At 40.8% G+C, this 27,406-nt stretch overlaps 1 protein-coding gene across 1 annotated transcript in view; it reads left to right on the forward strand.

Moving 5' to 3' along the window:
* The window catches only part of LOC126183313 (mediator of RNA polymerase II transcription subunit 16), a 295,961-nt gene that overhangs the window by 156,591 nt on the left and 111,964 nt on the right, over nucleotides 1-27,406 (forward strand). Inside the window, exon 8 of the mRNA XM_049925164.1 lies at nucleotides 18,164-18,322. Coding sequence (XP_049781121.1) covers nucleotides 18,164-18,322 — 159 coding nt within the window. The remainder of the gene's footprint in view (nucleotides 1-18,163; nucleotides 18,323-27,406) is intronic.

Genomic DNA, 27,406 nt, shown 5'->3' on the forward strand with positions numbered 1-27,406 from the left:
GTAAAGAAATTTATTTTTGTTGCTACGAATATTTGAAAGGCTGCTACATCCAAAGATGGAACAATACAGAATTTCTATTTACTTTGTTGGATGATGTATGAAAATGCAGTCGTCGAAACTCAGGACAGAGAATTTTTTAATTTATTTGCTGTCGCAGAGGTTTTGGTGCCAGTATTTATCTTTGTGCCTGCAAAGCATGCCTATGTAGCGCTACATATATTCGACGACAGAAGTTAGTTGTGGCAGCACCTACCAACATTTTTCAGAACTTCCGCTTACTTTGCACTAGATTCTAAGCCACAGGCGGTTTTTTGGATTACAAAAACCAGAAAAAAAGTGCGGATTAGGTTTGAGTAAATACAGTAATGTGCTGTATTCACATGCTATGTACTATCGTTGTGCATGATGCAATGTCAGGTTACAATGTGTCAGGTGATACCGTGGATGTAATTTGTTAAATTCTATAATTTAACGGATTTTGGCATTTAGTTAAGCAAAATGTATAAATTCTGTTTAAGTGATGATGACAGTCAGAGCTTTTCTGTAGGGCTGCTGAATGACATCTTGATTATACTACTCACATGCAGCATTCAATTAGTTTTACTAAATTTTAGTTAAGTAAGTTTTCCAGTACTTATAGATATTTTCTATTTATTGCACAGTGTATGCCTTTAAAATGGTATCTTCTTTGCCATTGTGATATGCATAAGTGATGACTTTCTTTTCAAACCATGGACATTCCAGGTTGGAATATCACCAATATAAGGAAAAGATAGCTGAGGTGAGGGCAGTGCACAAAGAGGGTAGGAAATGAGAATAGGGCAGAGGGGGTGGAAACTGTTTGGTGGAGGGTGTGGGGACAGTAGGTTACCATAGTTTCAGGCCGGGATAATTTCTGGAGCGGAGAACATGATTTTTCATTTTTATTTACAAGTCAAGTTCTGCAGGACCAAATTGAGGAGCAAATCTCCGAGGTCGTGGAACGTGTCAATACATGAAATTACAACATAAAAGTAATAACAGATAAAAATAAATGTATATGAACCCAAAAGAAGTCACTCCATAAGTTTAAGTGAACACAATCAACAATACAATAAGAATCAGCTTAATTTTTTCAAGGATCTCCTCGGCAGAATAGAAGGAGTGACCCCTGAGCAAACTCTTCAGTTTTTATTTGAAAGCACGTGGATTACTGCTAAGATTTTTGAATTCAAGTGGTAGCTTATTGAAAATGGATGCAGCAGTATACTGCACACCTTTTTGCACAAGAGTTAAGTAAGCTTGGTCCAAATGCAGGTTTGATTTCTGACGAGTATTAACTGAGGGAAAGCTGCTTATTCTTGGGGATAAGCTAATATTGTTAACAGGAAATGACAGTAAGGAATATATTTATTGAGAGGCCAATGTCAAAATACCCACACTCGTGAACAGGGGTCAACAAGAGGTTCATGAACTTACACCACTTATTTCCCGAACCACCCGTTTCTGAGCCAAAAATATCCTTTTAGAATGGGAAGAGTTACCCCAAAATATAATACCGTACAACATAAGTGAATGAAAATAAGCAAAGTAACCTAATTTTTGTATTGAACGATCACTCACTTCTGATACCGTTTGAATAGTAAAAATAGCAGTATTAAGTCTTTGAACAAGATCCTGAATGTGGGCTTTCCACGACAGCTTACTATCCATCTGAACACCTAGGAATGTGAACTGTTCAGTTTCACTAATCGTATGCCCGTTCTGTGAAATTAAAACGTTAGGTTTTGTTGAATTGTGTGTTAGAAACTGTAAAAACTGAGTCTTACTGTGATTTAGCGTTAGTTTATTTTCTACAAGCCATAAACTTAGGTCATGTACTGCACTATTTGAAACCGAGCCAATGTTGCACACAACATCCTTTACTATCAAGCTAGTGTCATCAGCAAACAGAAATATTTTAGAGTTACCTGTAATACTAGAGGGCATATCATTTATATAAAATAAGGAACAGAAGTGCCCCAACACTGATCCCTGGGGCACCCCCCACTTGACAGTACTCCACTCAGACCCCACATCACAGCCGTTATCAACATTGTGAATAATGACCTTTTGTTGCTTGCTGCTAAAGTAAGAGGTGAACCAATTGTGATCTGCTCCCTGTATTCTGTAATGGTCCAACTTCTGGAGCAATATTTTGTGATCAACACAACCAAATGCCTTAGTTAAATCAAAAACTATGCCAAGCGCTCGAAACCTTTTGTTTAACCCATCCAGTGCCTCACAGAGAAAAGAGAATATAGCATTTTCAGTTATTAAACGACTTCTAAAGCCAAACTCTACATTTCATAGCAAACTGTGTGATATGAAATGATCAATTATCCTTACATACACAGCCTTTTCAATAACTTTTGCAAACACTGATGGCATAGAAATTATCCCTTTCCCCCTTTTTATAAAGCGGCTTTACTACTGACTTCTTTAATTGCTTAGGAAACTGACCATTCCTAAAGGAAAAATTACAAATATGGCTAAATACTGGGCTTGTATGTACAGCACAGTACTTTAATATTCTGCTAGACACTCCATTGTAACCATGAGAGTCCTTAGTCTTCAGCGATTTAATTATTGACTCAATCTCCCTCTTGTCTGTATCACAGAGGAGTATTTCAGACATCAATCTCAGAAAGGCATTTTCCAAGAAAGTTATATGATTTCCTGTAGAAACTAAATTTTTATTTAATTCACCAGCAACACTCAGAAAATGATTGTTAAATACTGTACATATGTCTGATTTATCAGTAACAGAAATATTTTTACTACGAACTGTCTTTATATCATCGAACCTTGTGCTGCTGATCAGACACTTCCTTCACAACTGACCATATGGTTGTAATTTTATCCTGTGAATTAGCTATTCTATTTGCATACCACATACTCTTTGCCTACCTAATAACATTTTTAAGCACCTTACAATACTGTTTGTAATGGGCTACTGTAGCTTGATTGTGACTACTTCTAACATTTTGATGTAATTCCCGCTTTGTTCTACAATGTATCCTTATCCCACAAGTCAGCCACCCAGGCTGCCTGTTACTGCTGGTACATCATTTAGAATGTTCTAATGGAAAGCAACTCTCAGAGAGCATGAGAAATGTGTTAAGGAAAGCATTGTATTTATCATTTATGTTATCGGCACTATAAACATTCTGCCACTCTTCTTCCTTGACAAGGTTTAAAAAACTCTCTATTGCTGTTGGATTAACTTTCCTACATAATTTGTAATTAAATATGACATTGGTTTGAGTACAAAGGCATTTTAGTGTTAAAATTTGTGGATCATGGTCTGAAAGGCCATTCACGCTTTCACTAACAGAATGCCCATCTAGTAATGAAGAACGAATAAAAATATTGTCTATGGCTGTGCTACTGTTCCCCTGCACCCTAGTTGGAAAAAAGACAGTCTGCATCAGATCATATGAATTGGGAGATCTACCAACATCCTTTTTCTTGCACCATCATATACAAAATTAATATTGAAGGCACCACATATAACTAATTTCTGGTACTTCCTACAAAGTGAATCAAGAACCCTGTCTAGCTTGAGCAGAAATGCTCTGAAGTCGGAGTTATGTTCTGAAGTCGGAGTTAGGGGACCTATAAACAACAACAATTAGAAGTTTAGTTTCACTAAATTCAAATGCCCCTGCACAACATTCAAATATCTGTTCACTGCAGCGTCTTGATACATCTAAGGACTCAAATGGAATACTGTTTTTTACGTACATAGCCACTCCCCCACAACACAAGGAAGTCCTTGGGAAACAGCCAGCTAATCTGTATCCTGGTAAAGGAAGCCCCTGATTTGTAAAATTATTTAAGTGGTGCTCTGATATACCAATAATTTCAGAGTCAACATCTTTAAGCAGGATAACTCCCATCTGTGTAGTTCAGAAAAGCTGGTTGGGTAGGGAGGGGGGGGGGGGGGGAGGGGAATCCTGATGGCTCACATAGTGAAGCAGCCATTCAAATCAAGCGTGTTAAGTTCAGCTGCATCTTGTGCCACAGGGTGGTCTACTTTGATCTTGGCCACCGTTTGGCAATGGCTGTTCATCCTGATGGACAGTTGGTTGTGGTTATACCAATATAAAAGAACTGAAAGAGTTTCATCCCTCATTGGCCAACACATTCAACAAATTGCCCATAATGTAGTCTCCCATGTCAGAGATACCAAACACTTCCTTCACGGACTCTGCGCCTTCTCCATCCCTTTATCTCCTGGATCACTGCTCATCACTGTTGATACCACTAACCTATACACCAACCTCTCTCATGTCCATTGTCTTACTGATATTGAACACTACCTTTCCCATCGTCCTTCAGACTCCAAACCTCTTACCTCATTCCTCATACTCCTTTCTAACTTTATCCTGTCTCACAACTACTACTTCTTCAAAGGGAAGGTGTACAAGCAAATCCACCAAGCTAGATGGCGCAGTGGTTAGCACACTGGACTCGCATTCGGGAGGACGACTGTTCAATCCGGTGTCTGGCCATCCTGATTAATGTTTTCCGTGATTTCCCTAGATCACTTCAGGCAAATGCTGGGATGGTTCCTTTGAAATGGCACGGCCAATTTCCTTCCCCATCCTTCCTTAATCCGAGCTTGTGCTCTGTCTCTAATGATCTCATAGTTGGTGGGACGTTAAACACTAATCTCCCCCACCTACAAGCAAATCCATGGCACAGCCATGTCCATCCGCATGGTGCCCTCGTATGCCAACCTGTTTATACACCATCTAGAGGAGACCTCCTAGTCTCCTGAATCACCAAACTCCTTGTCCTGTTCATTGATGATATCTTAATGATCTGGACTCAAAGCCAAGACACCCATCCTCATTCCTTCACAACCTTAACACTTACTTTCCCATCTTCTTCACATGGTGCTCCTCAACCATACGTGCCACCTTTCTGGACTTTGACCTCCTCCTTTCTGATTGCCCCAATCACACCACTGTCCATATTAAACCCATCAACCACCTACAGTATGTTCATTTTGACAGCTGTTGTCCCTTACACACCAAAAAATCCCTCCCAAACAGCCTGGCCACTTGGGGATGGCATATCTGCAGTGACAAGAACTCCCTTGCCCGGTATTCTGAATGTCACGCCAAGGCCTTCATGGATAAGCAGTATCCCCCAGATGTAGGCTGCAAACAGATCTCTCATGCTATTTCCCCACACACTCCTAATCCTCCCACCACTGCCAAGAACCAGCTACAAAGGAGTGACCCCTTCATCGTCCAGTACCACCCCAGACTCGAACAACTGAACCACATCCTTTGTCAGGGCTTCGATTACCTATCGTCATGCCCTGAAATTAGGGACATCCTACCCCAGATCCTTCCCACCCTTTCTAACACAGTGTTCTGTTGACCACCCAAACTCAACAACATGCTAGTCCATTCCCATGCCACTCCCAATCCCTTGCCATACGGATCATATGCCTGTGGAAGACCCAGGTGCAAGACTTGCCCAGTCCACCAACCCAGCACTTCCTATTCTAGTCCTGTCACAGGCTTATCCTACCCCATCAGAGGCTGAGCTACACCTGTGAAAGAAGCCATGTCATATATGTTTTTATATACGTGTGACTGCCAACCAGGATGAACAGCCACTGCCGAACTTTGGCTGAAAGCAAAGTAGGCCATCCTTGGCACAGCACTGAGATGAACATAACATGCTTGATTTGAATGACTGCTTCACTGCCCAAGCTATCTGGATCCTCCCTTTCACCACCAGCTTTTCTCCACTGAGCAGATGGAAGTTATTCTTACAACACATTTCCGCTCATGTAATTGTTCCGTTCTCAACCTATGATAACCTTCTGTCCCACACCCTCCACCTAACAGTTTCCACCCTCTCTGTTTTATCACCTCCTCCATATTATCGTCTCATGCCCACTCTGTGTGCCGCCCTCTGCCAATACATCTGTCTATTGTCCTTCTCCTCCATTCCTCTCATTTTTTCACTCTGTCCATCCTCCCCCCCCCACCCCACCCCCCACTTCCCACCTCCCTCCCCCCACAGCCTCTTGTCACTGTGACTGTTGGCAATCTAGTCACTGCATGCTCTGCCAGATGACGCTCTTCTCTCCGCCCATCCATCCCCTGCTTCCCCTTCCCCACCCCCTCCAGATTGCTGCTTGTATGCTATGTGACAATTGAATTATTGTCTGAGCTCTCCGAGATGGTAATCGTATGTGTGTGAGATGTGGTTGCTTGTGTGAATGGATGCATGTGTGTTTCCGCGAAGAGCGGAAGAGTTTCTGTGAAGTTTGGAAGGTAGGAGACGAGGTACAGGCAGAATTGAAGCTGTGAGGATGGGTCGTGAGTCATGCTTGAGTAGCTCAGTTGGTAGAGCACTTGCCCGCGAAAGGCAAAGTTCTCCAGTTCGAGTCTCAGTCTGGCAGGAAGTTTCATATCAGTGCACACTCCACTGCAGAGTGAAAATATCATTCTGGAAATATCTACTGATGATGCACAGTTGACATTAAAAAGTATGTTATATATTTCTTTAATCATATCTTCAGATCCTCACTAGTTGTCTTTTATTTTTATTCTGATACTTTAAACTGTACTATGTTTCCCCAAAGTACGCGGCTGAGCATTACAATTGCAACACCAAGAAGCATAGCAAATAACAAAAAATTACTTATTGTGTATAGTGATTATAATAAGAAAAATACTTGATTTAATTTGTAAGTGATTTTGTGTGTGTGTGTGTGTGTGTGTGTGTGTGTGTGTGTGTGTGTGTGGGAGGGGGGGGGGTATACAGGGTGTGAAATTTAGTGCATGGAGCCCTGGCAGTGACAATGACTCTAATGTGGTTGAGCATTAAGTAGAAGTGTGGTTGCATGACAGATGTGGGTATACCATTACATGTTGTTTCAAATCTGTGCCATAGTTCATCAATCATAGTGTCTAGTGAATGGTGGCATGCCAGTCTCCAGGTAACCCATGACCAGATGTTTTCAGTGAGCACCCTTTGAACCACACCATTCCAATGCTGGGTCACTGGGCAAGGGTGCCCACACTCATGTCTCAGTGCACCCACGGGGAGGCACAGGTTGGATGGGCAACCCACCAGGCAGTCTCATTTCACTGCGTTTGTGCACTGCTCTGTTGCGTGCACATATGGATGTACTGTTAATGCTTGACATCATATGATACATTAATGCTTCTCATTTGGTAGTGAATGTAGCTGCAATGATGACATTTCAAAATAGCTAGTTACTATTTTCCCTTCGTTGGCAAGAACAATTCTTATTTGTTGAAAAAGGTGGATCACGTGAGTGCCTGGTGTGCCATAATATGCTTACTGCAATAAGGAAGTACAATATTCAGTGTCACTACTTGACCCTTCATACCACACAGTTTGATGAGCTGGGCAGTGATACAAGGAAGCAATTCATTGTCACACTGAAGGATAAAGTACAGCTAGAGGCAATTTTGAGGCATAAAAAAGTCATAATGTAGACCACCTGTGTGTTCTTCATCTGCATCAGTTTCAATTATTATGTGCATTTTAGATAGCTAACAAGGAGGCTCATAAAAATGATGCACCATTATGAGCAAGCTTCAAAATTTCACACATCCTTGCAACAAGTGACTTGCCATTTTCAATGGGGCCCCTGTTCAAATCCTATTTGCTGGCCATTGCAGAGTGCTTAATGCCACGAGAGGTAAAGAAATGTAAGGAGGTTACCTCTCCAAGCAAACAGTTCCAAGATATGGTTTGCAGATCTGGAAAACCAACTGCAGGAGAAAGGTCAGACTTTCGTTGCTTATTCATTAGCACTTAATGAAACCCTCAATGTCCCAGACCAAGTGTAGCTCATAATGTTTGTGCGGGTTGTTACCTTGGAACTGCAGGTTGTTGGGGACTATTACATGTTATACATACGGATTACAGAACTATAAATTGCAGTATATTTCAAGCAGTGTGTGAATCCATTAGAAATGTGTCGTCATGGGACAGGGTCTTTTCTGTGATGACAGATAGAGCACCACAGTAGCTGGAAGTCAGCAAGGTTTTGTGTGTTGTATGAAAGAAAAAAATAAAGATTGAATTTGGGAAAGACATAGCAAGTATACACTTTTTTATCAACCAGTATGTCCTTTGTGCAGAAAATGTGCAATATGGCAATACCATGAAGATTGTGATTCAGTGTGTGAATTTTTTAATGCACCACAGTGCCAATCTCAACTATTTTGAGAGATTTTTGTAAGACCTTGAAGCAGCATGTAGTGACATACCCTATCATTGTATGGTATGACGAGTTAGTAGAGGTAAAGTTCTCAACATATTTTTACTACTCACAAGGGAACCACCCCATCGCACCCACCTCAGATATAGTTATGAGTTGGCACAGTGGATAGACTTTGAAAAACTGAACACAGATCACTCGAGAAAACAGGAAGAAGTTGTGTGGAACTATGAAAAAAATAAGCAAAATATACAAACTGAGTAGTCCATGCGCATGATAGGCAACACAAGGAGAATCTGCTCCAAGGATGGCCATGGTCCCGTGGTTAGCGTGAGCAGCTGCGGATCGAGAGGTCCTTGGTTCAAGTCTTCCCTCGAGTGACAAGTTTAATTTTTTATTTCCAGACGATTATTTTGCGAAGCTGCACAGTTACACAGAGCAGTATTGTTTACGTGATTGTGTGTCAATTATCAAAGTTCAGACACTCTCACATAATCAACTTCGCTCTCCAAAATTCCAGGACATTTTTAGATTTGCTTGGACATATGCAGGATTTGACGGCCTACACACGGAAAAATTTGAAAACGTGAAAAACATATGTTTTGACAGATCACAGGGAAAACTGTGCGACTGTGAGACTGTTGCATTCATTTGTTGCAGTTTATGTGACAAACTCTTATGTTTTCATCACTTTTTTGGGAGTGATTATCACATCCACAAGAAAACCTAAATCGGGCAAGGTAGAAGAATCTCTTTACCCATTCGCCCAGTGTACAAGTTAGGTGGGTCGACATATTCCTGTCATGTGACGCACATGCTGTCACCAGTGTCGTATAGAATATATCAGACGTGTTTTCCAGTGGAGGAATCGGTTGACCTATGACCTTGCGATCAAATGTTTTCAGTTCCCATTGGAGAGGCACGTCCTTTCGTCTACTAATCGCACGGTTTTGCGGTGCGGTCACAAAACACAGACACTAAACTTATTACAGTGAACAGAGACGTCAATGAATGAACGGACAGATCATAACTTTGCGAAAATAAAAAAGTTAAAATTTTCACTCGAGGGAAGACTTGAACCAAGGACCTTTCATTCCGCAGCTGCTCACGCTAAACACGGGACCACGGCACTTCTGAGGTCAAATTCTCCTTGATGTTGCATATCTTGCACATGGACTACTCAGTTTGTATATTTTGCTTATTTTTTTCATAGTTCCACACAACTTCTTCCTGTTTTCTCGAGTGATCTGTGTTCAGTTTTTCAAGTCCTATCCACTGTACCAACTTATAACTAAATGTGAGGGGGGTGCGATGGGGAGGTTCCCTTGTCAGAAGGAAATTTCTCGAGTTATGAAAATGCAGTCAGCATGTAGCAATGACAAATGAGTTGCAGACTTGGCCTTTTCACTGATATCACATGACACTTAAATCACTTCAATTTGACAACTCAAGGAAACGGTGTGCTTATTCCTAACATGTATGATGAAACCAAAGCATTCATGGACAAATTCAATCTACTTGAAAGGCAGCTTGCTAAAGGAAACCTAACATACTTCAAAAGCATTTCGTCACTACCGTTAACTTCAGACTCGTGTTTCGTGAGTTATTAAAAAATTAATGTGGAAGTCTGTCAGTCTTTTGAGACAGTTTAAGGACTTGCATAACGTACAAAATGATTTCAAATGAATTAGCATGCTATTTTCCACTGCACCAGACACTGTGCCATCAGAAAGGCAATTAGAACTGATTAATTTGCAAAATTGCAGTCTGCTGAAGGACAGATATTACTACACAGCCAGTTTATTAAGATATTTCTGTGATGTTCATGCAGAAGTGTTTTTGAAGCTACACAGGAATGCAGCTAACTGTATATTTATGTCTAGCTCAACATATTGTTACCAACAATTGTTTTCCATTATGAAAAGGATGAAAGCTTTAGAAGAATCCCAGCTGCACTATGCACATCTTGCGGCAGCAAGGGGCCTCACCCCAAATATTTCATGTCTCATTATCAAAAAGAAATGTCTTGTGTCCCAAACATAATAAAATATTTGTATTTTCACTCAGATTGAATTTTTCTGTTAAACATATACTGCATGTTTCTTTGCTCATGTTCTCCTCACTACCCCTTTTTGTTCTATGCACTGAATTGACTATTCACACATGACCTGTTTGCCCGTCCCTGCCTGCGTGCGGCCATGCTCCCTGACTGCCTGTACATATGCAGTTTGCACACCCCTGCCCAGATGTGTCTGCTGGTACCCACAGCTCAGTGGTGGTCATGCCTGCTGGAACAGCCTACTGGGTAAACTGTAGTCGGTGGGGACAGTGTGAGCAACATGCTGTCTTCCATTATCTTGTATGATGTCTCAAAGATTTTAAAGACAGACACACACACACACACACCAAATTTAACATGTCTGAAATGCAACAACAGCTGTGCAAACAATGAGTTATGTGAACCAGATGTGATTTTGTCACGTTCTGATTGCACTCTGTAACATCACGCAAGGTGCTGGGACCATATGATGATTAAAATTGCAATATGGGAACATTCATTCTCCTTGGAGCATGCACACAGATGGATATATCTGTTGTGATGCTGTACACAAAACCAAGACTTTCCTAAAAAGATAACATAGTCCAGGTCTATGTCTAGTATTTTTGTTGCCTGCACTACTGTAGATGCACCTCTCTGCTGCAATGTCAATGGTAACTGCAACAATAATCACAGTGCTAACAGTACATGGTACTCCAAATGTTGCCACAGTGTCCAAGTGGGTACTTATTATGCTGAAAACAAGCCAATTTCCTGATTTAAGATATGTGAGGCTTTAACATTTTTCATGGCCAAGAATAGGGGGGTTATGCTTTTGAGCAGTTATTTACTATACCTAACATTCACAAACTATCAATGGGCAATCACTCACTGATGGGTACGGTCGTCTTCTTTGAAGCTCGGTTTCTGTGGGATCTTAAGTGACTGTAGAGGTTAATCCTGGAGTTGCAGATTTTATGAACTATTAAGGGCATTATAAATACATTCCATATTTGGAGTTCACCTACAGTTCAAATTGTTCATGGTGTACTAAAAGTTGTAGAAATAGACTGTAGTCTTTCCTGTGAATTCACATATTTTCCTTACCTTCTGGCTACAATTATGTCTTCAGAGATGCAGTTGTGTTCTATGCAAATTATGTAAGGTGTCTAGAGCCATGATTGCTAAAGTTAATTTTGTCCTAGAAAGAGTTGAAATACTAAAGGAAAAACATTCTTCCAAAGAAAATATGATATGATCCAGTTAGGGAAAGTAAAAACATTTTAACCAGTTGAAGTATGTAGCTTCCAAGCAATATCCCACACATTGGAGCAAGCAGCTGTTTTGAATATCTATCTGTAGTTTACTGCAAGGTAAAATGAATATTATTTTCCTCAATCTAAACATTTTATGACAGTACAAGCAATTAACTATTTATCATGGAACCGCATTTAGAAATATAGTGACTGTGAACTGTAGTAAAAGGAAATTCGAAAACTAAATGTAAATACAATACTTAAAAAAAAATAAATAAAAATGTCTTTTTAATGAGTTATGTCAATATTTCATTATAATTCTAGTGATTACATTACAGAGTGATCACATATGGTACATCTCGAGTCCAACAGTGCTGTACTTTTGTGACTAAAGGTTTGTGTTAAACTAAGCACATTTAGTGAAAAGCCTTTAACCAAAGTGGAAATGTAAAAAGAAGTATGAAGTGCCTTCTCAGTGTGAAACAGTGCAAAATCAGTATGTGACTGGGTTTTAACAGTGCAGATTATGGAGTAGGGCTGTCATGATGTGAAAGTTTAGCTTATTTAGTGTAAAGCTATTAATCAAACTGGAAATGTGAAAGGAAGTTTGAGATACCTTATCAGTGTCAAATAGTGAAATATCAGGATGTGACTTGGTTTTAACAATGCAAGGTAGGGATATGTGATTGTCGTAGTATGGCATTTCAATTCATAAGGTCACTGGGGAAAATACGAATCACCCCAATGTTCACACATAGTTGAATTGGCAAGCCTTTACAGATGGCACAGTGATCACGTCATGTGCTCAAGTGCACACACAGTGTCTGTATATGAGCATAAGGCAGAAGCAATCAGTGAAACATTTGTGTTTCAAGCAGACATCATACATAAACATGGGTAAATATAAGGACAAGATAGAGTGGGCAATTGTGTTTGGCCATTTTAATGGCTATACAGTGTGAAGCTGCTGGATTTGTTGGTGATTTCGCGGCGTACTGTTCAACGTGTCTACAGGCAGTGGTGTAATGCTCGTGGCCTAGAAACATGTCAGAGAGGTGTAACAGAAACTGCATGCAATGAACATTTGTAGTCAGTCACCTCACAAGAGGCCATTGCTCACTCAGACCCACAAAGATGACAGTTTTCTGAATACTTCTTTACCCTATTAAATCCTGATTTGCCTGCAAAATCACCTGACTTGAACCTGATAGAAAATCTGTGAGACATGTTGGATCAGCATGTAAAACACTGACATCAGCATCCTCACAATTTGGTGAAATTTGTGATAAAATCCTCAGTGAATGGCTTAACCTGGATGTGACTTATCTGCACAACCTTCTGGACTTGCTTCCTAACTGAATCCAGGCGAGTCCATCGGTGGCAATACACAGGTGATTTCTCTAGGAGTGATTAAGTTTTTGTCCTGTGAGCTTATAAGGCATGCTGTATGACAAGGGACACGTCTGGAAGTAATGGGTAGAAGTGGGTTCTTATGGAATGACAAGCAAGTATTATATCATGTATTGTGACCACACTATGAGATGAGCACCATTTTGTGTGAATGACTGTAGTAGAGTATACAACTTTGTCCACATTATTGGCTCAACAGTGAAGCACTACAACATTGTCTGTATCGACAATTCAGTGCAGTCTGCTGTAGGCTTGATTGATGACGTGCATCAATGTCCATTGTTCAGTAACCTTAACCAGACTCCAGTGGGAGTGTGAATGCCTTCACTGGTGCCCTGAGTGACAATGAAATGTTTTTGGACAAGTCTGTCATCAGCCTCTCCTACAATGTTGGCTACAAGACATGTTAAGACACTACTGTGGTGGCCACACAGACAGACTTCATTGTTGAACAGCATTGCACACTCCTAGTGTGACAGTTTGAAGCACCCCAGTATTGCAGGCAGTCTAAACAGCAAAGAGAGATTATAGCTCAAATCTCTACTACTACTTCAAGTAACTCTACAAGCCTTATTTCAGGAGAAAAGTGCCTGGTCATATATGGCAAGGAATGTGATGACCTCTTTCCAAAAATAGCAGTGGCTACTGGAAATGTGACCTGCACATTCACCTGGCATCAGCATCTTCCAGCAGTTCTTAACTGCTACTCTGTGGACTTGTGTACAGAAAGCATCAAGGAAGGGGCACCAGTAACATTGTTCCATGCCGTGACATGTAGAGGCTCTGCAGCACATGAGGGGCTAAACATCAACTGAAATTTTCAGTCATAAATCATGCAAAATTCTGTATTCAAAATCATTTGTGTGCTGTAGTGGTATAAAATTCATTTCAGTTACAGGTATTCCTCTTGATGCTGAAGTGTTCACAGATGTTCTTGTAAAATCTTGCAGCCATTGGCCATACAGGTCCTAGGGACAGAGTGACTTCCAAAATCTAGATAATAGGCCATTTGAAAAGACTCACTATTTTTAGGTTCTTAATAGTGCTACTTGGACTCCGCTCAGAACATCGGAAGCTTAACTGCATCATATTCTCCCCTAGCACGCTGGACTCGCATTTGGGAGGACGACATTTCAAACCCGTGTCTGGCCATCCTGATTTAGGTTTTAAGTGGTTGCCCTAAATCACTTCAGGCAAATGCCGGGATGGTTCCTTCGAAAGGGCACACCTGACTTCCTTCCCCATCCTTCCCTAAGCCGCTGGGACCGATGACCTCTCTGTTTGGCCCCTCCCCCAAATCAACCAATTAACAAACCAACCTAACCATTAATGGTCTCTAATCAGTTTCTCCATACCATGATTTGGAAGTTCATTTTGATAACTGACGGAGGTTGCTAAGTATGCCTATGTTCCCTTTGCGGAGATGTCGTTTTCAAACACACTTTCAAAAAATATTTGGCAGCTAACATAAGGAAAAAGAGTCAAATATGTAATTGTCTCTTTACAATAGTATCCCTTTACCAAAAATCATCTCATCTTCACCCACAAAAAAAGGAGGAGGAGAAGAAGAAGAAGAAGAAGAAGAAGAAGAAGAAGAAGAAGGCAGGAAGAAAAAAATGTAAAACATTTCATTGTGATTGTGTATGAACATGCAGGAGAGGGACAAATAAAATTTATTAAAGTCATTCTGTAACAGCTTTTTTGCTTATTAATTTTCTTTCATGTGATGAAAGAAAAGTAAGAATTTCCCTGCATTCAACTAGTAACATTATCTACTGGTCATGAACCTTATCAACATCAGCATATGATGTTATATTTGATTCTTAAATGCATGTGTGATGATAACGAAAACAGCAGCAGACAACCCTATGTACTAACATTTTAAAATACACACATCAACAGACGTTTTGCATCACCTCAGTTCTGTGAGTTCCAGAACCTGTACAGAAAATTGGAATAAAGATCAACATAAACATCATTTCTGGCCTTTTTATTGCTCATGAAAACCACGCATTGCATGTTGTACCACCATACAGCGAGGTGACACCTTCAGAGGTGGTAGTCCAGGTTGCTGTATACACCAGTATCTGTAATACCCAGTAGCACATCCTCTTGCATTGATGCATGCCTGTATTCATCGTGGCATGCTATCCACAAGTTCATCAAGTCATTGCTGGTCCAGATTGTCCCACTCCTCAACAGTGATTTGGTGTAGATCTCTCTGAGTGGTTGATGGGTCACATCGCCCATAAAAAGCCCTTTTCACTCCATTCCAGGCATGTTTGATAGGGTTCATGTCTGGAGAACATGCCCGCCACTGTAGTTGAGCGATGTCATTATCCTGAAGGAAGTCATACACAAGATGTGTACAATGAGGGTGTGAATTGTCATCCATGAAGACTAATGCCTCACCAATATGTTGCTGATATGGTTGCACTATTGGTCGGAGGATGGCATTCAAATATCGTACAGCCATTACGGCGCCTTCCATGACCACCAGCGTCGTACATCGGCCCCGCATAATGCCACCCCAAAACAGCAGGGAACCTCCACCTTGCTGCACTTGATGGACTGTGTGTCTAAGGCATTCAGCCTGACCGGGTTGCCTCCAAACACATCTCCGACGATTGTCTGATTGAAGGCATATGTGACACTCATCGGTGAAGACAACGTGATGCCAATCCTGAGCGGTCGATTTGTCATGTTGTTGGGCCCATCTGTACTGCGCTGCATGGTGTCATGGTTACAAAGATGGGCCTTGCCATGGATGTCGGGAGTGAAGTTGTGCATCATGCAGCATATTGCGCACAGTTTGAGTCATAACACGATGTTCTGTTGCTGCACGAAAAGCATTAGTCAACCTGGAGGCATTGCTGTCAGGGTTCCTTCGAGCCATAATCCATAGATAGCGGTCACACACTGCAGTAGTAGCCCTTGGGCAGCCTGAGCGAGGCATATCATCGACAGTTTCTGTCTCTCTGTATCTCCTCAATGTCTGAACAACATCGCTTTGGTCCACTCCGAGACACCTGGATACTTCCCTTGTTGAGAGCCCTTCTGGGCACAAAGTAACAATACGGATGCAATCTAATCGCGGTATTGACCATCTAGGCATGCTTGAACTACAGACAACACGAGCTGTGCACCTCGTTCCTGGTGGAATGACTGGAACAGATGGCTGTTGGACCCCATCTGTCTAATGGGCGCTGCTCAGGCATGGTTGTTTACATCTTTGGGTGGGTTTAGTGACATCTCTGAACAGTCAAAGGGACTTTGTCTGTGATACAATATCCACAGTCAACGTCTATCTTCAGGAGTTCTGGGAACCGGGGTGATGCAAAACTTTTTTTGATGTGTGTAATATTCAAGTTACCTTACCAGCTGATCATGCTCACACAAATTCAGGAAATGTAAAACTATACTAGTGAGTGCCTCTCTAGAGCAAGTAAAATAAAACTTCTTTTAATTTTTTAACTAAAACAAGTCACAGTGATTGCAAAGAGATACTAGAAAGCTACTGATAATGAAACAGATGCAAACTTTGAAACAAATTTAGCAGCACTCATTATGTTATTCATTGCTGTATTTACCATGATTTACTCACTTATCTCTTCTTTCTTGTTTTGAACTGTTATTGTATTGGCTGTCCTTGATTAACGTTTTGCATTGTTTTGTGCATGGAATCTTTGCAGTAGTAGTAGTAGTAGTAGTAGTAGTAGTAGTAGTAGTTGTTGTTGTTGTTACTGTACACTATGTCCGTAAGTTAAGGAATCGTGAAGATCTTCAAAACAGTATGAGACAGGGCTATAATGTGCGCATTCAAGGTGAACTGACAACATTATGAAACATGACATGGAAAACAAGGAGTACAAGAAAATCAGTTGTGAGCTATTGATACCACTTACTGTTTGTGGGGCCACTGTGCTTGATGCATACAGCATGTCAGGACATGTTGTGATGACCGTGCATGGCGGTACGGAATGCATAACAACTTACCATACTGTGGATCAGGCTACCTTTGACAGCTTGCAATAACGCTCTGTGTTGTTGGACAAGTACCTTCTGGATATCAGCAATGGTCCTTAGAGGTAGTCATAGGGCTGCAGTCATCCAGTTAACTGTGTTCAATACTTGCCAGTGAGATTTAACTTTTGGGAGCAATCTGGGAACATATGTTTTATGTTCTCTTGTTTTAGGTACTTATCCACGAGGCCAGTCTTGTGTGGCCAGGCTTTGTTATCCACCAGATGGAACCAGGTCCATACAATGAAAAAAGGACATACAAAATACATAGACCGTAGCCATCACATAATGTCTAGGAAACACATTTAGAATCATAAGTTCTTGTAACAGGATATTGCCACAGATAACAAAGTAGTCTCTTTCGTCAAGGTTAGCAGAGTTTTTAGTGTCCGTAGGGCCCGTCAGATAAGAAAATGTTTAGTCAGTCTCCAAGTTAAACTGTCACTAATCCATGGACAGGAAACTGCATCAGTGTTCATGTTCTCGGATTCACAACTATTGTGCAACCATGTTGTGTCCTTGGTGAAGGAATGGACTTGGTATCATGGAGCATACATGTTGGAATGTATGTAACCTTGAGACTATGTGATGTCTCTTGTCAGAGCAGGTGCTATGATGGTAGGGCATCTTCAAACACATAAGGTAAGGAAATAATTCTAATGCTGAGTTGCAGCACATGGTCAACTAGAATACTGTGTGCTAAATATATACAGTAATACTATACATAAGATGTCTCCTCTTAATGAAGGCTGTAGGCACACTAAAAGATCTCCTTCTGACATGCCTGGTATGTCATGTGATTCTGTGTTGGCCTGCCACAGTGTTGACATGATGCACTTTTACACCACATGAATGTACAAGATCTCTTTAACTTATTGACATGAGAACAGTTCTACTACTACTACTACAGTAGTAGTAGTAGTAACAGCAGTAGTAGTAACAACAACATGTACTCACACTTTTTCCCATTTAATAATATACATTTGCCTGTGCGTGTGTGCCAGTTTTTGCTGGTCTTTGTACTGATTACCAGCCTTATGATTACCACTCATTTTAGTGTAGTTCAAAGTTTGATTATGTTGTTCAAATTGTCCAGAAAAGTGTGTTTTATTGTCAGTCAATTTTGCTTACGTAGAGTGTAACAGCTGACTTTTATGGTAAATAGTATGTTTCTTTGCATTTACACAGGTTTGGCAGCACCAGTGCCATTACGTAGCCCAGTGCCCAGTTGTATGTGTGACAACATCAAAGTTGTCACTTGTATCTGCCGTCCCACCAGTAGGTTACATTACGGTGGCACTGAGTGATGGATCAATACATTGTCTGTTCCGAGATACTCTGAAACAAGTAATAATACATTCATCATGTAGTTTATCCCATAAATTGCAATTTATCTCTGGGTAATAGAAAATGTATTCTAGTAATTTAAGGAATACTCTTTTAGTTATAACTGTTTATCTCTCCTGTAAAATTATTGTTATCAGTAAAAAAAAAAAGATGTAGGTATGATTGGCCAAAGACAGTGAGGCCAGAGATTTGTAACCCAGGAGCTCTTTTGTGACTGCTGAATGAACTGATTCAGTGGTTTAGACACAGGCCTTGAATTTGGAGGCTTGGGACCCAGGCCATTGACTGACCAGCCTGATTTACGTTTCTTATGATTCCCTGATATAACTTGAGGCTAAGTATTAGATTATTTATTCCAAAAAGTCATGTATAATTCACTCCTCCAGTTTTGTCCAATCTGAGCTAGTACTCAGCCGCTAATGTCATAAATGTTCTGATCTGATGTTTTCCTACCACATTTCTAACTTGTACAATTCTTGAGCATCTCCCTGAGTCACATCCTAAGTTCTCCATGCTTATTTCAACAAAGAGGCTTGTTGCCATCTTCAGCAGGTTGATGATGACTACTGCTCTGCTTGGATTAGCATCGTGTGTAAGTTGGCTGTTACGTCCTGTATCACTCCAAAACTGTTGTTATGCTTGCAGCCACTGTAATGGGTGGTGGGGTTGGAAATGTCTGGATGCAAACTGTGGCCCCTCAGTTTCCCATTCCCTTCACAAAATGAGCCAGCTTGGGGGTGGTGAGAGAGATTATCCACAAAACCTGCCACTACCCAGATACCACCTCGAAAAAATTGTTGGGTACCCACTTCTTGAACTAGTTGATATTGTCATTTGGCCTCAGGCGGATACCACATGAAGAAAATCTACAACTAAACAGATGTCAAAGTATGAACATCTTGCAGTACAACATAAAATCACATGAGAACTACCTAACTGAACTGTGATCCACCTTACAGGGAAAATGATCGATGATGCAGCAATGTCTGTGCTCGGGAAAGGACTAAACTTCATCCCGACTCCAACATCACTGTTGATTGTGGACATCGTAAGTAGTTTAGAACAGGCCACCTATGTTCTATCAATCATCAAGGTTGAAGAAATATGCTATGAAAAGAGCTGCACACTCACCAGGCCCCCACCACCCAAGAGCAACATTTCAAAGGTGGGACAAGGGGCCATTCGTGAGTTACATAATGATTCATATTTGGTTGTCCTGCCCACTGACAAAGGGAATGCTATGGTGTTGCTGCTGCACATAGAATATAAACAGAAAATTTATGGACTTATCGATGATGCAATACTCAGGACAATGCAGGGGGCTCTGACAGGTAACCTCCAGAGAAAACCATTGAACTTCTTGTCAGTACCTTCAATGTGGAATCTGTCAAGAAACTTCAACAACGAGCTACTGCTCTGGCACGACTGGAAAAGTCATCAGATCCAGAAGCAATCAGAGTTCGGTTTTGTAGAGAGTACTGTACTGCTTTGGCTCCTTCCTTAGCTTAGCTTGAGTCTCTTGCCTACTTCAAAGTCCCAAGTAGTAAGAAAGGTACAAGAAGGAACCTGCAAAATTGCAGACCAATATCCTTAACATTGGTTTGCTGCAAAAATCTTGAATACATTCCGAGTTCAAATATAACAAATTTCCTTGAGACGGAAAACCTTTTGTCCATAAATCAGCATGGATTTAGAAAGTATCACTCATGCTAAACTTGGCTTGCCCTTTTCTCACATTATATCCTGTGAACCATGGATAAAGGGCAATAGGCAGTTTCTATGTTCCTGGATTTCCAGAGAGAGTTTGGCATGGTGCCAAGTTGCAGACTGTTAACAAAAATATAAGCATACAGAGCAGGTTCCCAGGTACATTGGTGGCTTGAGGACTTCATAAATAATAGAAACTGGTGCATTGTCTTCGATGGTGAGTGTTCATCAGAGATGAGCGTATCATCAGGAGAGCCCCAGGGAAGGGCCAGTACTATTCTCTATGTACAGGATGTCCATAATTAAAGTTCCAGTTTTAAAATGCTGTAGAAAGAGAACCACTGCTCAAAATGATGTCAAATTTGAACAGTTATTCATGTAGGGGGGAACATCATAAAAAAAAGACCATTAGATGGTGCTGTAAGGGTCAGAATATGCACACCAACAGACACACAGCACATGGCTGTTCCTCAGATTACTTCCAAGATGCCCATCATGAATGTCTCCCTGTAGGATTGCATGTTGTTGGTAAAGCTCTTTTACAAGAACAGTGAACTGGTGCCAGTAGCACTGCAGAAGTCCGAGGCACTCAAGGGTATGAAAAAAGTCATTCGTCTGATATCTACTAAGGGTCTCAAGACAATGATTACAAAATTCAAAAACACAGGTTCTTTTGAAGTGCAATGTGACAGAGGGAAGGAAGTAGTTGATTCGACGTCTGTCAAAAATGTGGCCATAGCATTGCAGGAGGTGTTCAACAGTGGTGTGCAAAATTGCAGTGCTTGGGGAACTGCCCAAATGTTGGACATGCCTGTGCATGTGGTGCATAAAATCTTATGAAACATCCTGCATTGCTATCCAGAAGAAGTCACCCATGTTCAGGAGTTGCTTCCTGCTGACCTTCTAGTAAGACAAACATTCACTCTGGAATTTCTTGCTCGTATGAAGGTGGACAATAAGTGGCCGTGGAACATTTTGTGGACAGACAAAGCCCATTTCCATCTCCAAGGACATGGCAATATGCAGAATTGCAGAATATAGGCAACGAAAAATCCTTGCGCATCTCAACCAGTACCACTTCATTCTGCAAAGGTGACTGTGTGGTGCATGTTGATGGCATCACTTTTTTTGAGGATATGAGTATGAGTCCTGTGGATACTGTTACCTGTACGGTCACTGGTAAATGCTATGAGAGTTTTCTGCGCACCAACATGATTCCAGCCCTTCAACAGCATGGATGTGTGAGTATTATAATTTTTATGCAAGATGGCGCTCCTCTGCACATTGCACAGCCAGTGAAGTGGCTGCTGCAGGCATTTTGGAAATGCTAGAATTACCATCCATCATTTCTGTACAGCCTCGCCTTCCAGCTCGCCTGATCTTAAGCTGTTTTACTTCTGGCTGTGGGGTTATCTGAAAGATGTTGCTTTCAGTGCTCCAATTACTAACTCAGCTGAACTGAAGGCATGCATTGTGCAACACATTCTGTATGTGATCCCTGAGACACTCTGATCTGTTGTGGAACTTGCTATTTCTTGATTTCAACTTGCTGCAGAAAACAGTGGACAGCATATTGAACATGTTTTGTGCCAGTCTCACGACAATTAGAAACTGATGTCATTTTGCTTTTTATGCGGTTTTTGCCCCCAGGACAACTAAAAACCAATTTTTTGCATCCAATGTGGCATGACCTTGCCATTGTGGAAGGGCTTACCTAGCTAACAGTGCCACAACTATTGACTGACGAACTTGTGCAGATAGTGTAATGTGCAACTCAAACCATAGCCATTGTACCACAATTCTTCTGTCATTTGTAGCTGGACCCATTTACATTGAGACACTTACACCGCCATCTGTTGGTAATTTTTCTCCCCACTACGTTTCCCACCCCATCGATAATAAGCTGTTCAAATTTGACGTCATTCTGAGGAGTGGTTCTCTTTCTGCAGTGTTTCAAAACTGGAATATTGATTATGAACACCATGTGCATAAATGACCTGCCGGACAGGATGAGCAGCAATCTGTGGCTGTTTGCTGATGCCACTGTGGTGCATCAGAAAGAGATAACGTTGAGTGACTGTAGGAGGTTACAGTATGACAGACAGGATTTGTAGTTGGCATGATGAATGACATGTTGCTCTGAATGTAGAAAAATGAAAGTTAATCTAGATGAATAGGGAAAATAATTCTATAATGTTCAAATAGAGTGTTGGTGGTGTACTACTTGACACAGACATGTCGATTAAACATCTGGCTGTAACACTGCGAAGTGATATGAAATGGAATGAGCATGTAAAGACAGTAGTAGGGAAAATCAGTGGTTGGCTTCATTGTATTGGGAGAATTTTATGAAAGTGTAGCTCATCTGGAAATGAGACTGCATCTAGAATACTAGTGTGACCCATTTGTGAGAACTGCTCACATATTTGGATCCCCACCATGTCAGATTAAAGGAAGACATTGAAGCAGTTCAAAGGCGGGCAGCTCGAGTTGTTACCAGTAGGTTTTCTAAACACACTGGTGTTATGGAGATGCTTTGTGAACTCAGATGGGAATCTCTGTAGGGAAGACAACATTCTTTTCATGAAAATTTAGAAAACTTGCATTTGAAGATGACTACAGAACAGTTCTTCTGCTGCCAGTGTACATTTTGTGTATGGACCAGAAAAATGAGATAAGAGAAATCAGGGCTTGTGCAGAGGCATATAGACAGTCATATTTCCCTCTCTGTATTTGAAAGTGGAACAGGACAGGAAATGACTGGTAGTGGTCCAAGCTACCCTCTGCCATGCACTATATGGTAGCTTGCAGAAAATGTATGTAAATGTGTATTTGGGCTGCCAAAAGTCCACAAGGACGCCGTCCCACTGTGGCCCATTACCAGAAATGTAAAAGGTGCAACATATAGCTTAGCCAAACACCTGACTGCTCTCCTGAGCCCATCTGTGGGGAAATGCTGACACCACATCCGTAATTCCATTCATTTTGTATTACGTCTACAAGATCTTCACATCATTGATAGTGACCTTCTGATGAGTTTTGATGTAGTGCCCACTTCACCAAGGTACCACTAAAGGAATCCATGAAATTATTCTTCTTCTCCTCCTTTTCTTCTTCCTCTTCCTCTTCCTTTTTCTGTTTCTGTAGGGGCCCAGCATTGTTATATGGGTTTTGGCCAATGTTCGTGACAGTTGGTGGTTGTGTGCTCTTCCTGATACCACAACTACCCCCGTGCCAGAATTTGTGTACCCTGTCTGTCTGCATGTACTCCATGTTCAAGTGTGAGAATATTTTGCTAAATGTTTGTGTAATGGGTATCTGATGTGGGACATGGGTACCAGTAATTGCCAAGTTGGATGTGGTAAACCATCTAAAAAACACATCCAGGCTGGCTGGCTTGCCAGCTCTTGTCATTATTCCTTGAGGAGGATTCAATGTGGGGCAGGCTCACCTACACGGATGACGGAAGTGGCACACTAACGCACTTGGCTGTCCGGGAGTATAAGGGAATTTATGGAACTGATAAGCAAGAAGTTTGAGGCCAGCCTGACGAGACTCTTGGAGTTTGTGCTCATCTCACCGCAGCTTGCTTCCTGTTCGATAGGTTTTATTATGATCATATGGACGGCGTCAGCATGGGGTGACATCTGCCACCTTTTGTGGTAAACTTGTTCATGAAAGACTGTCAGGAGAATGGAGAATGCTCTGGAATAATCCCCCCGCCCCCCTACACACACACACACACACACACACACACACACACACACACACACACACACACACCTCTCCAGTAGTGCATAGGCATTTTATGCACAATTGTTCACAGGACAGTGGTCCAGTTGTGAGCAGTGTTCCAGCTGAATTGAAGCACCTGTATACAGTATTCCAAAGCAATGTGGGTACAGCAACAGGCAGATAAGGTGTCCATGTAGACAGGTTGCACCTAGACAACGGCAGGAAGAAAAAGAGGAGCACAAATCACTATTGTGCATTCTGTTTGTCATCAAAGTTTCCAAAAAAGTCAGAAGAATATTGCAATAACACAATGTTAAATGTGTATTTTGCCCAATCCCTAAGACCTTGACACTGCTAGGTTCAGTAAAAGATGATCTAGGTCTTTTCAAACTAGGGGTCCACCAAATCCCCTGCCAATATGGCAAGATATATGTTAGGGAAACTGTATGCATAGTAGAAGAGAGGTCCCCTGAACATAGACGCTACAGTGAATTACACCAGACCACCATATCAGCCATGGACAACAATAGTATAAAAATTATCCATACTATAAATTACAGCAACCCTTCACTGAACTGAGAAAAAATCAGAACATTCCTGTTCAGTGAGGTTTGCATCCAGTGGTGATAGTATGGAGTTCACAAACGGACGTTGCCGCCGCTGCCGCCGCCACCACCACCACCACCACCACCACCACCACCACCAAATATGGCAGCTGCACAGGCAGCAACAGGAGTGAAATGAAAGAAGTGGTAATGGCCAACATATATAGGTCATCGACCCAACCAGAGCTGCAGTCATCAGAAATCACCTGAAGATGGCAACAGATCTGTTTCCCAAAAAGAAAGGAAAAAAAAAAGAAAAAGTGGAGAACTTACACCATGACCCAGGCAGGACCTAAATGTTGTCCAGAATGTTAAACTCTAACCTTCCATTCTTTTTGTGTCCTATAGTCTTAAAATGATGGTAACTGTAGAAGTTGTGGTCATCTTCATTCACATTATATGATTGAGTCTGACAATATAGAACTCTGTATGGATTTCTAGGCATGATTTCAATGGAGGAGATTTTCCATGGCCTTCTTCAAACCAGTATGTATTGTGAGGCTTGTGAACAACTATATTGCCCCAATCCAGTCAAAAGATCAACTTCAGCTGTGTCTTATACCATTACTGTGCAGGAAATTCTCTAGAGGTCTGGATTTAATTCAATAAATTGTTACACAACATGATGACATAATAATTGCTACCGTATTTCCTCCTCTTTGTGGATAAATTGTGTGATGCATATTTTTTTCCTAATGCTACATCCATGCTTGATTGCCATTGTGACACAACAGTTTGAAATGGTATATGTATGTGAGAATTAAATACTATTTGAAATAAAATATTTTTTTTTTATTGTTCATCAGTAGGGTCTGGATATAATTTTGACATTGATACGTAGATGAAGTTGAAAAGCTGGACAATATATTCAGTTTAAATTTAAATTTTAGATACATTATTTGTCAGCACTAAAAGACAATAACAGGCTGAATTGTCATATTATCTTTGGCAATGTTTTGTGACATGTTACTTATTATCCTTTATGTGGTGTCACCGCCAGACACCACACTTGCTAGCCGGCCAATGTGGCCGTGCGGTTAAAGGCGCTTCAGTCTGGAACCGCGTGACCGCTACGGTCGCAGGTTCGAATCCTGCCTCGGGCATGGATGTGTGTGATGTCCTTAGGTTAGTTAGGTTTAATTAGTTCTAAGTTCTAGGCGACTAATGACCTCAGAAGTTAAGTCGCATAGTGCTCTGAGCCATTTGAATTTGAACCACACTTGCTAGGTGGTAGCTTTAAATCGGCCGCGGTCCATTAGTACATGTCGGACCCGCGTGTCGCCACTGTCAGTATTCGCAGACCTAGCGCCACCACATGGCAGGTCTAGAGAGACGGACTAGCACTCGTCCCAGTTGTACTACGACTTTGCTAGCGACTACACTGACGAAGCCTTTCTCTCATTTGCCGAGAGACAGTTAGAATAGCCTTCAGCTAAGTCCATGACTACGACCTAGCAAGGCGCCATTAACCATATCTGGAGAGAGTCTCATTTTTATAGTCAAGAGCGATGTACGACAATGATGGAATAAAAGTTAAGTAAACCTCAGCTACGTACTTTTCAGTGTAGCATTAATTACGTATCCTGTTCCAGAACTCACGCCAGTCGGCGTGTGTGTATGCGTGCCTTCGGTTACCCGTCACTGTGGACTGGCTGTCTTGTCAGCCCACTACACTTAAAATGAAAATATGTTTAATATTAATTTTTACCTATTCCACATCCATGAGGACAATTTCACTTGGGATCTATGGAATGCATATTAGCATATGTGTTTTTCTTTGTAAATACATATTGCATATTCTTGTTTTTCTCACTGGTTTTACATCTGCGCAGAATGGACTTATTGGAGTTAAAAAGTACATTTAATCTAACCTAATATACACAGGGCTGTAAATTTTGTAATTATATTGTTACCTGTTCCTTTGGCTTCTTTTTCAGTTCTGTTTTCTATCTTCCTTCCACCTCCTATTTTTTAAAGTTTATAATTGAAAACTAGGAATAGATTACTATTAAAATTTTGCTTCACCATTTCCATTAATCATACTGTGTTTGGGAATTTCTGTACCTGTAAAACAGCATAAGGTAATGGAACAATAAATGTTACAGTCCCATTTCTGTTCCTGTAGTACGATTTCCAATAATGTTTCCAGTAATGTTGTCACTATATGCATGTTTTCTGGTGTATACTTTAGAAATATTCCAGAAAGCATTATCACATTCCTTTCTGTGTTTTGGTATTGAAGTAAGTTGTTTTATCTGTTTACAACATTTGCCTGTAAATTGACATGTGGGTTGGTAATATCATTTTTCCTTTAGTCTAAAATTTCATTGTGTTACAAATGAAAGGCAAAGTAATTGTCAATTTAAATAATGATGCTAACATTGCTGCATGGGATAATTATTCTATTTTTAACAAATAATTTGATGTGTATATGAAGTTGGTCGGCACCAGTTTCCAGATTTATTTTCTGTTGAGCTCACTGAAAGTTGAATATAGCCACTTATGTGCAATCCTGTAAACTAACTGCAAGAAGAGTTCTTCTCTATGGTGATTCATGTACACTCTTGTGCCTTTTCCACAATTAATAATGTTTGGAACTGATAGACTGTATTATCTCTTTTTAGTTCACATATTTTACTACCCCAAGGTCTGGTTCAATGAAATCCACATCTTGAATAAATATTCCGAAATTAAATATCTTTAATACTTCCATGGCATACACATTTATAAAACAGGGATTAAACATGGATAGCTGTGAAGTGATGTTACATGTCCAAAATCCATATTTGGTGAAGTCATAATATACTGTGATAAAACGATTTACAGATAATGGCATCAGATAGGTTTTAAAAACATTTTTGATAAAGTTTGTTCTAGTCTAAAGTTTATTTGTGTTGACTATAGGGTAGTATTTTTTATATTAACTGCAAATGTGTGACGAAACAAAATATTTCCATAGGGCTGATTCACCCACCATCACTCCTTACTTGTTTGTTAACTTCTTGTGTCCTTTGGTGTCAGTGATGCATTATAAACT

This window comes from Schistocerca cancellata, chromosome 4 (genome assembly GCF_023864275.1).
Source record: "Schistocerca cancellata isolate TAMUIC-IGC-003103 chromosome 4, iqSchCanc2.1, whole genome shotgun sequence".
NCBI lineage: Eukaryota > Metazoa > Arthropoda > Insecta > Orthoptera > Acrididae > Schistocerca > Schistocerca cancellata.